The 12,550-nt window shown below is 34.9% G+C and overlaps 1 protein-coding gene across 6 annotated transcripts in view; it reads left to right on the forward strand.

Annotated features, from left to right (window-relative positions):
* WDR20 (WD repeat domain 20) overlaps nucleotides 1–9,412 on the forward strand; it is a 48,532-nt gene extending 39,120 nt beyond the window's left edge. For 4 of the 6 annotated variants that reach the window (XM_062576756.1, XM_062576761.1, XM_062576760.1 and 1 more), the window contains one exon: nucleotides 8,472–9,412. In XM_062576756.1, the coding sequence (XP_062432740.1) occupies nucleotides 8,472–8,525 (54 nt within the window). In that variant the 3' untranslated portion in view covers nucleotides 8,526–9,412. The remainder of the gene's footprint in view (nucleotides 1–8,471) is intronic. The other 2 variants (XM_062576757.1, XM_062576762.1) reach the window with 1 other exon arrangement.
* The last annotated feature ends 3,138 nt before the right edge of the window (nucleotides 9,413–12,550 follow it).

A 12,550-nucleotide genomic window follows, 5' to 3' on the forward strand; every position in this document is an offset into this window, starting at 1 on the left:
CTGCACCCCTACCCCTTCCTTTTCCAACCCTGATGGACAAGCTAAATGGGATTGTAGAACTGTCGTCTTAATTTTGAAATGTAGAAAAAAATCATAAAGAAACCAAGGTAAAATGGCATGCGTCATCTTTATAGCTACTTCAAACCAAATTATAGGGCATACAAGATGCAATTAAAAATCCCCGCAGAGAATCCGTGGTACTCAGTCTGCAGAGCAATTTATCTGTCCATCCTTTTTGTTTTGCCTTTAAACTAAAAATTGAGATATTCAGATAGTTTGCAACTGGTTTGGAATTCTAAGTTCAAAGAAAACTTGTCTAGGTGACTTACGTTTGACTCTGAAATTAACTCTTCACCATCTTGTACAGCAACTCAATTTATCTAAAGCAAAGTTGCTGATTAGTTTCCTTTATAAGAAAGCTCAAGGTAAGATTGGACAGAACTACAGAGATGAAATGGCAGTGTATAACCTAGCAAGATAAGCATGTTACCATTTTATAAAACAAATGCACATGGAATTTATTTATTTGACTTACTGTACAGGAAAATTTAGACTTAAATTATAACATCCTTGAATTTTCTAGTTAACTACAGTTGTAGTACAGTATCATGTTTTAGTATGACTTCTGTTTTAGTAAAAGTACTTAAACATTCATGTACTATATTTGAGTGAGATGAGCAGCTATACATACTAATTCTTCCTCAATGGAAAGGAGCATTTCATCATTACAATTGAAGTTCAATTGCTGGTATTTAAGTACTATCAAATAGATTTCTTTCAACGTGATACGGTATCTGTATAAACTTCAGGGATGATTATAGAAAAACTGAAACACAGCTATATGACTTCAGGTTACCATGCTGAAATTTGAAGCTTTCTGTAATGTGCATAATAGCAAAGTTGCACATAGCATACCCGCATTATCAGGGTGAATTTAAGCCTAGTACACTGGTGTGATATTTATAGCAAGGTATGAGTGTTTGCGCGCGTGCATGTGTGAGAAGGTGCGACTAGTGGCTCCAGTAAAGCCAAGAGAGATCATAACCCTGCAAAGGCTTTATGATGAGGATGTCTGGATTAGGAAATAACATGACTTTTACTAAACATTTTCTAGAATCCCATGTTCTGAATTATCACCTCTTAAAATTTGATTATGTACTTGGAATGACTGTATATGTCTGCCCCTTTAACAGTATAAAGCTACTAAATTAATATTTAAAATGCTGGCCTGCTTATGTTGCAATAATAAAATTTGTGTCAGTTAATTTACTGTCAATTTACATGTAAAAATTAAACTATTTTTTCTGCATTTTATGAATTCTGTATACTGGAGTTTGTTAAAGATTGACATGTTAGGTGATACTGTACAAAATTGTATTGACTACCTTTAGTGAAGATCAAAAGTAAAATTCATATGTATTTCCTTTTTACACTTCCATCTAATTTCTTGACAACTTGAATAAATTTCATAGAGCCTTTCTAACATGAACTATGGTTAATTTAACTGTTGCAATAATTAAGCTTTAAGAAGTATTGTTGGTATATTTATAATTTTAAGAATATCATGTTTGTTTCATACTGCTTATTTTTAGCTGTTCTATTGTCACTGTTACAGCTGAAGAACTTTACTAAATACTTGACATTAAAAAATAACTTGCTGGGGTTGTCCTCTGTATACTGATGTTAAATAAAAATGTGTGACTGAACTGTAAATGTAGATAATTTTCAATAGTCCTTTTCACATTTGAGTTTTAATTTATGTTGCAGTCCTTAGGTGGTCTTATGCTATCATACTGTGCTGAACAAATGACTGCAGTGAAAGCTGCTAGCTTGCCGTATTCTAAAGGAAAATTGACCACGTCCTGTAACCTGTTCGGAGTGAATCTTTCACTTCATTGCAAGAAGATGCAGACACTTTGTTTAAATCTTGCTGATGAGGTCGTGTCTTCTGATATTTTTTTCTAGGACTAGAGTAATATAATGTAGAATGTTATCATTTATCAAATCTGTTTAAACTCAGATTCAGTTACAGACATGGATGCATTCGCCCTACCCATCTTCCAAATAGGAGTTGGGGCAGAGCATTTTCTGTTCCTTCTTGGACTCTACAGGAGCTCTTTCCCCCATGGACTCTGGTGCAGGGTATGTTCTCTATTCCAGCTTTACATCCTGACGTTTGCCTAATGAATGCTGAATTTACAGCCCTGGGCATATGGCATACTCAGATGATTCAGGTGTTTTCAGTCTAGAAAAACACTGGCGAGTCTAGAACTAAACTAGTCTAAACTAGTAATTAAAACTTACAGAATGTCTTGGAACCAGTTTAGGCAAAGATGAGAGATTTGCTCTTCGATCTGAATAGGGATTGCTTTCTCAAGGTTCTCCTCACAACAAGAGTTGTGTGTTAACCAGTGAAGCAGCCAAACAAGTGATATTTATTGTTTCAAAGGCATTTTTGAGAAATTTCAGTGGAGAAAATTAGCTATATTGGACCCTGTCTAAGAGAGGGACTCTACTTCTCTCTTGGGGGAAGCTCCTCTGTAGAGCTAAGGAAAGCTTTTTCTTGCATGAACTTGAGAATATTCTGATACTTCAGAAGGTAGTTGGCTGCTATGATGATCTGCTTATATATTTATTTTATGTGTATGTATATATATAATATATATAAATTTTTTTTAAGAACAGATGTCAGTAGAGGAACAAAGTAAAATCTGTCCTGAAAGTTTGTGTGAACAGCTGATTACATCAAATGATGCAAGAACTGGTTGTTCAGACCTGTTTTTCTAGAAAATCAGTGGGAGCATGAAACTAAGTTAACTTCCACATCTTTCGCCAAAGTATCTTCTACAATCGCAGAACATGTCTTGGAACTTTAAACTGTCTTCTGCTTGCCTTTATTTAATAATGTTGCACAAAGTTCTCAAGGAAGTAACTTGAATGATCACATTCTTCTCTGGTTTTAAAGTTGATTTCTAAGTAGTTTGTAAGTTATCCTACTAACTTGGTTTGGCTTGTTTCGTGCTAAGGCCGTGTCTGTTTTACACTAACCAGAATGGCATTGCCTTAAGTCATCTGTTCTCCCCCATCCATTTTTTTTTCCTGGCTTACACAAAATTCATTTTCTAATCTAAAAATTTTAAGTCTTGCAGGCTTTTGTAATTAGAGGAAGCTAGAGAAACAAAAGCGTGCAAATCCTTACTAGCTAAACTAAGCTTAAGGTCGTATTACACAAGTCAAATCAGGTTTTCGCTGGCAAAAGCTTTTTTGTGCCTTTTGCAGCACAAAATAGTTGCATTTTAAACTATAGTTTTTATTGTCTCTTGGATGTATGTATCTTTTATTTGCCAATCAAATATTAGTCTTGAACTAATCTTACTTGGTAGCAATAGACAGAGAAGATTTTTAGCTAGTCTGCTAGCATCCTTGATTTTTCTTTTTGTTGACCAAAATAAAATGGTGACACACTCTTACTGGAAGAAAAAACCCTATTTATGTACACAGAAGTGAAGCTGCAAGTGAAGCCTACTAGATGCTGATACATTTTTCTATGAGATCTGGTATGTCATTACTGTGTAGGCCTTTATACTTTTCTGTGACACTACAAGAATAAAGCAAAAAAGCAAATGTAACACAAATAATATATTTAAACCTCTATATAGTGAACAAATAGGTTAGGTAAAGATCAGATTTGCTTTCTCCCCTTCAATCCTTTACAAAATATTTTCTCTGTAATATGTGAATGTTCAGAAGGGACTTACTGAACATTCTAAATTAATCCATTTTCATGTCTTCGTTGGGGATTGTGAAATACTGGACTTAGTAAGTATGTGCAGTTCAAAGACTTACCCTGATAAAAGTCAACTCACCGGATAAACTAGTGGGCATTTTGTTCAAACAAATCTTAAACCAATTTAGCTGATTTGAATACAGAATTTTAAACAAATGTGAAAAATCTCATTCTCTATTGATGTATTGCTATTGCTCGAACAGTGTGTTGACCTTGGGCTTTTTTGTTGAGCAAAGGACTCTGTCCAGATGGCTCTTTCAAATGATTCCAGGAATATCACAATTTTAAAGAAAAAGTTATGTATGGAATACTCTTTATATAAAAATTTCAAATTATTTCTTATATTGGCAATAGCAGAATCGGTTTAACAACTAAATCTGTGCAGTTTTTGTAGGAGCCTGTTTCTTGCTGGTTTAATTGCATCAGTAAAGAGTACTATGAGACATTTTGAACTGTGTTCAAACTTTTTTTAAAAAAAATACTGACTGTATTAGACCGGATCAACTGCTTATGCCACTTTTCCTCTATACAGTCAAGCACTAGTAGCACTGTTGCTACTAGTTTGCTTCATGTTTTTCTACTTCTCAATTTCAAAACACCAGGTAGGAAGGACCTACAGAGATCTGACCTCCGGACAAGTTACTGTTGAGTCAGCTGATCAGATGTGCTCAATGAGCACACTCTTGTCCAGGGCAGATCTGCGCTAAGTTGAATTTCTTCGCTTCTGCTGTGGGCTGTGTGTATGTGCCAGGAGAGCTGCGAGTTAGCAAACAGGCATTAACTTTACAGTAACCTGCTCATGTGCCCAAACTTGCAGTTTATTATCTAGAAAACTGAAACTTGATTTACAGCTGCATCTTTGGCTCCAATTAGTCCTGTTCTAAATTACATAAAAGTATTAACTCTGTAGTTACCAGTGTCTGATGTTCTGATCTTTCATAGGCTTAATTTCCATTGAGAAACCTTGTGTTCCATATCATTGCCTTAAGAATATACTTATGTATGGGTAGAGCATGTGTGGATTTCTCTCTCTCTCTCTTTTTTTTTTTTTTTTTTTTTTTTTTTTTTTTTTTTTTTTTAAGGCACCTTCAGTCCCATGAATTGTGAGAAAGGCTGGTCTCAGTGCTGCTGCAGACCTTCCTGAACAGACCACAGCTAGGACTGCCTTGAAATGTGGGTGGAAGTGTTCTTACTGAATGCATTTACTAGATTTGCACGGGTAGGAATGAAAAGCCGTATCAGTATGTCTTAATGTTTTTTCTGAATATGCAAAGTCCTGTGTGTTTTGAGAATTCATACAGGTCAACATGGTATAGCCCCAACTACTACTGAAACAATTTGTTTTAATCGTCTCACATTGCTAACTGGTGTAAGAAGATGCTGCAGTCCTCTATGAAAACCCCATTTGAACAGTAGGAATTCTGTTAAACGGCAGGTGATGTAAAACTGACGTAGAGGACTTTGAGCATGTGGTAAAAGATATTTTATCAAATTCCTGATTCAGGTTTCTTAACCGTTCCATTTCCAGACCCACATTTCCAGCATGCCAGACCCACATGCTGACCAAATACTACTACTAACAGCAGACCACATTTATTTTCAAAACCTAAGTTTTGAACAGTCACTTACTTTGCCCCTGTTGCATGTTCAGTATGGTCTGTTCATGTTTTTCCTTTTACTGATGTGCAGTACGCACTGCACAACGTGGCAGATCTGGAATTGTTGTATTCCAGTTTCTTTGTTTTCTGTTGCTGGTCTTAAACTGAGCAACTTTACTGCTGCACTAACATGTTGGTGCAGCTTTAGCCCTTGGTTGGCTGGACTGGGTGGGTTAACCGGGGGCCTAATTTCTTTACACTTTTTTTTTCCAGATAGGAGCTTTCTCTCCAGATTTTGGAATGCTGCCCATAGTATTATTTCCAGAGAATATTATTAAAAATGGTTTAGTCCAGCATCCTTCATGTTACAAATCAGACTTGCATGGTAACTTCTTTATCCAAACGGTAGCTTTTTTTTTGGAGCTGTAGCGTACCTTTCTAATTATAGCTTTCTAAAGCTTACTATGTTATGCTTAATATAGCTTTCTAAAGCTGTCTTAATTTGATATAATGACAAAATTCTATACAATCTTTTTTTGTTATTCAGGATCTACCTAGAATACTTATCCACTTCCATGAAACTTGTATGTCTAAAAACTAAATTTGTAGTTTTGCCTTTACTCTAAAGGCATCTAAGATCTAAAATTCTTTCTGAAATCAAGTTCTTAGAAGAACTCACAAAATTGCAGCTCTCTATCAGAAGTGAAGTTCTGGAATGGCCGTGTAATTATTATAGCTAGGTCAAGCAGCCAAACAAGTTTTAAGGCAGTGCTTTGGAAGTTTGGAATGTCAGTCTGTAGTAGCACAAGGATGTTGATCCAGATATTCTTTCCACTTCGGTGTTCCTCTGTCTTGCCTCTTCACAGCTGCAGAATTAAGTCAGGACGTGGACTAAACTATGAGGGTTTCCTAGTATTTCCTTATCCAAAGCCCCTTGCGCTGCATTTTGGCTTTTTTTCTTAAAGGAGAAATCCCTCACAACCTGGGAGATGAAACTGTAACTGAGTGAATTTTAGTTTCTAGTCTTGGAACTTGAATTCCAAAACATCTAGTAGTTTACAGGACTTAAAGTGCCACACTAAATGTCAATATGTGCTCCTTGTTTCTGAAGAAATTGTTCAGCAATAAAATGAAGTCATTCATTTTACCACAATTAGTTGCATTACAGTGTAAATTTGGTGTTAGAATAGTTCTTATTTCTCCTCATCTATAAAGCACGCTTATGAGCCTTTGGAAAAATAATCCATATTGTAGCACTCCTAGTACTTCGGTGCTTATAAAGCCCATATTTGCTTACGAACAGTTCGTATTACTGATTTATTAAAGACTGAAAATGGTATCTTTAAGACCTCTTTTTCTGGTACACTTGAAAGTTGCTTAGTGTATTTAATCTTTTTGCAAGAAAAACTTTTTAGTTAGTGCTGGATTTAATAGACTTCTGAAGAATGGTTCTGTAAATTGCAGAGTTCTGTCTTGCTTTCACTTTCAAAAAAAAAAAAACTAAAATCTTTGTAATAATTTTCTGAAGTGCTTCAGTAACTTCATTGCTCTAAAACTCTGCTTTTGCCATCTATTCCTTAACTTAAAATGACACTCTTTATTCTCTTACTGTTAGATACACAATACCTATGCACAACCTGAATGTCAACAAGTTTAAAGACCAACCCACTTCCATCTACCTCAGAGGTGTTTAAATCACATATCCACTGTATAAAAAATAAAAGAATAAGGGTCTAGTTCCTGCAGGTGCTATTTGTGGAAGGCCATCTGAAGTTAACACGTACGTACACGTGTGTGTATATGCACACACGTGGATATTTTCACACCTTCTGCCAAAGATGATATTAATGCATCTATTAATGCATCTTTTTAAAAGGAAGGACTAAGTTTTACTAGAAAATCTATGACCTGAATCCAACCAATCCAGACCACCTTCCACCTCTTCTGACTACGGTCAGGGTTTTCTTTCTTCAGTAGTGACTTCTCAGATTCTTGGATCCAAGCGAGAAAGAGCTCCTGTAGATTCTGAAGATGTGATCTAGTTCTACATTCTGTATATTAATGGCTGCCTGAACTTGTCTAGTTTGATGGATCTGAGTCACAGGCTCTTAATTTTGAGGTAAGAAAGTAAGCTGGTAGCGATTTGAGGAATTGCTAAAAGTGCATTTATCATTCCTACATAGCAAGGAGCAGCACGGTGTTCTATTAATTGGTGTGCTTCCAGCTTAGCTGGCCCTGTGTTCCTCAGTCTGCTGGCGCTTTTTATAATTAATGACATTGCTAGATGAAACTGCATTTTGATATTAAGCTTTTCCTACTTAAGTCTGGTATACAGTTACTTTGATATCAGTGATTGAAAAGAGGCTGCTATAAATCAAAAATGGATAATATCTTCTCTACTGCACAGTTGCCTTAATAAGAAACAGTAGCCTCCTATCTGCCTAGGAATACTGCACAATAGCAACAGTATGTGTGAAATAAATCTTATTTAAATGACACTAGTTAAATGAGGTGGTAAAAGTTTTCCTGAATGCAAACTTAAATTGTAACGGGAAATCTTACTGAACTCTTGCTCAATGTTTCATTTCATTCTCCTTTTCAACTATCAAAAGAAGTATTTGAATAGATGAAATATTTTTCTATTCTATATTTCTATTCAAAGCTTGTAATATAAGAGATTGAGAACTACTGTTTTTAACAAGTAACCTAAATCGTTGATGTTAGGGTAGGCCTGTTTGTTGCTACTCTGATGAAATGATGATCACTTTTGGTGTATAATTTATAAAGTTTCACAGTTCACAATGACTGAAAGTGCAAGGTAGATTAAAATCAAATCCTTGGATCAGATTCATCGTGTGTCATAAATGCACGTGCTCTCTAACTTTATTAAAAGCTCTTTTGTATGCCATGTGACTGAAACAATAGTGGGTCAGATGCCTTTGTAGGAAAGAAGGTGCTGATGTTTTGGAGAACAAGTGATGGTAAAATAAAAAATAAATTGTACTGATTTTAGCTTCAGACTAATAACTTTGTAAAGTCAATATCAGGTTCTCTTGCTGGATTAATGTAAACTACTTTGTTTGCAGGGTTTATTGTCATCCCAAAACCAGGCCAATTCTCCAAGTGGAACTGTAGTATAGCCATCACACTACTGCTAGCAAATCTCTGAATACAGGACAAGAAGTAATGACAGTGGAACCAGGAGCTGTTCTTCAGTCAAAGAGCATCACAAATTATAATGTGGCAGAGTGTAAACATGAAATTATGTGAATCATAGTAATTTGCAGAGGAGTAATGTAATGAGTTCTTATTACAGCTAATACTGCTAGGCTGCTCACCCAAGGAAGAATTTTCATTAAAAAAAAAAAAAAAAAGAGAGAGAGAAAAGCTTCCTTTGGTACTGCAGAAAAATAGTAACTTTTTGGTTTTCTTTATACTTTTCAAGTCCAGTGTAATTTAATCTATATATATAAATATATAAATAAAAGATATATATATATATAGTGTAAAATAAAGTATGTTTCTTAAATTCAAGTAAGCTCAATGGTTAAATTAGTACTTCACCATTGTTTATTTTGCACTGATTTTTTTCTTTTTAACCAGAGATGGCTAGAAGACAGCCTGGAATGCACTCATGGAAAATGAAAGTCATTATTTTCTGGCTACAAAATGTTATTCAGGAAGATGGATGCTGCAATCATAGATTTTTTTAAAAACAGAATTGTTTTGCACTTATATAGTTTAATGCTAATAGAGAATTACTTTAAAATTGGTGTCCAGGCACCAAAAAAGCTATGTTGTGGAGAAAAGAACCTTTGTATCTATTAAACATTTATTTTAATATTGTTGTTTCCAACTACAATCAACTCTGTATTATATGTATAAATAATGTAATTCAGTGATGGGGGAGGGGAGTAATGAATCATTACACTAGAAATTCTCATCCATCATTTAAGAAAGTGGTATTTCTAATTCAGAAAATACATATTAAACTACCTTGAATATGCATTTTGTTTACTTTCTGTTCAAATCTGATCATTTTTGATGTAATCAATCCTTTGTTGAATTAAATGTTTGGTACAGAAATATAATCTAAACTTTGTAGAACGAATTCTTTTTCAAACTTCTTCCCTAAACTGTAGCTTAAATTTGGTTAGGAAAATGAAACAATATTGTTCTTTTTTCATTCTTAATGGTTTATCTCTATATACATCATCCAGAGGAAGTTGTACAGACAATTTTATGGGGTTAGGATTTTGCAGTTGCAGAATACTGTTTACTGCGCATACATATGCATAATACTGTGTTTGGAGGTGAAAGATATTACAGTAGATATACACACCTTCTGACTTGACTGTATAAAATTAGCACATTGGAGTGGATTCTACTGAGACAAGTTGATATCAGGTATCTTGTTTATAATTCAGCACTGAAAAATTGGTAAGTATTACAGAGATGGACGTATCTATGTATTTGTATAGTTTAATACTATATGTCTGAACATATATTATTTTTCATCAGCTAGCACCGGAACATCTAAATTGTTTTCAGTATTTCCTGCAAAGATGAGAAAACAAAATAGATGTTGGTCTATGTCAGAACCCAGAGTGACAGCAGATAGAGGTGTATCGAGCATATCTTTCCCTTTACTTGATGCAGGAACACTCACAGTTAGGCTTTGGCATTAGGGAGGCAGCGTGGAAGTCACGCTACGAGCTCAAGACTGTGGAACTTCCTGGGAGTATGCAAATAGTGAATCTCAGGAGTGTATGTTTTTATAACTTCCTTTCCTGATCTCAGACAACTTAAAGTTGGGTTGAAGGTTTTCTTCTCTTTTTTTTAATTGCAAGCTCTAGAAATTTTAAAGGCATGGGATATTAATATTTTTCATACAAAAAAATGAAAATTTGTAGAGAAACAATTGCAGCTAGCTGGTTGCAATTAAATTGTAAATTGTGCCTATTTTTTAAATGCAGCTAGCATATAGAAAACTGCTGGATACATTAATAAGCTGGCATTTTGGTTGTCTACTTCATTAAAGATGAAGCTGTACTTTACATGTCTCTTTACTTATATTCTTCTAAACTAGGGGGAATGGGAAAAATACTGAAATTAAACAATGTTATTGTTCAGAAGTTATGTTTTATTGACAGATCAAGTTTCACTGTTAAAATACATGTAAACCTCATCACTGAAAACTAGTGTAATTACCTCCCTGTAGAGTGTCCCATAGATGAGTGATCCATGTGATTTGAGTCAAAATCAGTTTAGAAAGGGTGTAAGGATAAGCTTTGAAAGACTTTTCTCCTAAAGCTGGAAAAATGCAAAAACAGTACTGAAAGGACAGTAGTATCTGACAGTGGAGTAGTAATAGCAGCTGCTGGCATACAGCAGCAGTGAACGCTTTCATTGGCATATCAGTTTGCAGAGTACATATCTCTGCTGTAAGATCACAGTTGAATAGTGTACAAGGAGTGTGTTTTGTTTTAACTTCTTGGAAATATATTTCTTCTGTACCAGTTGGCAATTGTTTAGAAGCCTGAACTGTTCATCCCAACCTCTTTTCTATAGGGGGAAAAAACTGCTTTTAGGAAGAAGAGGAATACTAGTAACTTTTATCTGGAAAGAAGTTAGCATTCTACTATAGCTGCAGCTTTTATATATTTCATTTATTAAATATATTTAATAAATTATTTTAGTAATGTGATAGGAAAAATGAGTGCAATACAAAATTTTAGCTAGACAAATGAAGGTTATAACAATAGTTGCCAATAAATAGTTTAAAATTAAATGTATTTTAACAACAAAGCAAGTGGCAAAACTCAGTTTGCCTATTAATCCAATAGCCAGAGAAATCTAAGTGGAATCCAAAAGAATAATAGCAAAAGAACTTCTTATGAAATAAATACCTGTGAAGCACTGTATGCACAAAACTAAGTTCCACCTGAAAGCTTAAAATAGATGAGGAAAATATTCTAATATGCTCCTTCACTTGAAATACCCAATTTTTATAGCAAAAATGATCTGCAGAAGGTGAGATTGCTGTTTTCATTAACAGCCTGACAAGCATGAATACAAAAGTATGTGAGAGGGAACTGGTGATTTATGAAATACTATTCTGATATCCTTTTCTCTCAAAGTTAAGACTTCTGATTTTCATTTTTTTCCCCAAATCATGTCCCTGAATAAAGTGAAGGACAAAAAGGAGAAAAAAAAACAAAAACAAAAAACCTGTTCTAAACCTTTGATTTGATTGTTGAAGGAAAATATGTGAACTCTTCAGCATTTGTGGTTTGAGTAAAAGTTTCCAAAAAAGGTTATGAGATGCTACTAGTATAATTAACATATATCTGTCAAGATATGCTTCTTATGCTTATGTTAATGTAAGCCTTGGCCTACTGCATTATCCTGGATAAGAAGAGTGCTGAGTTTGAATCATCAGTAGGTGGTAGCTTTCTGGTTTTGTTTTTTAAGAATGTGGAGACTACTAGTAAACTCGATTCCAAGAGCTGATAAGATCTTCATAAGTGGAGAACAAGATCCCTCAGATAAAGTTACCTACTTCTAGACCATCAATTTTACTGGTGCATACCATGCTCAATTGAAATAGATAACACCAAAGAACTTGCTGCCACCTTCTGGAAAAAAACAAACCAAAATGGGAAAAAGTGCCACTGAGTGAGCTCAGGGCATCTCTTACAGACTTCTAAAGGTAAGAATTTGGGCATTACTGCTGCACTATGTTGCCTGTAGACCCTCAGTCCTTAACTCCATTTCCTATGCTTAACGTTTTACTTCTGTTGTTTTACATAAATGTATGCTCGTTAGTCAAACAAATACTCGCTTGCCTTGTTACTGTTCAAGCTCCCTGACTGTTCTGTTTGAGTCGTATTAGCTGCTGAAATGAAAGCAAGACTAAACTGAGGAAACGCATAACTGCAACAGAGCGTTCACGCTCAGTCGCTTTGCCATAACATACTCCCACTGCACTTTGAAATACCATAGTCAGGGACATATTTTCTGCACAGTGCTGGAGGAAAGATGACCTTTGTCCAATATGAGTTTCAATAAATAGGAAATAGTGGTTTACTGTTACTTGGTTATGCTTTTTCTCAATGAGAGCCGCAAAACAGCGTAACAGAAACCTGTATCAACGTTTTTAGTT

Source organism: Rhea pennata, chromosome 5, assembly GCF_028389875.1.
Source record: "Rhea pennata isolate bPtePen1 chromosome 5, bPtePen1.pri, whole genome shotgun sequence".
In the NCBI taxonomy this organism is placed as follows: domain Eukaryota; kingdom Metazoa; phylum Chordata; class Aves; order Rheiformes; family Rheidae; genus Rhea; species Rhea pennata.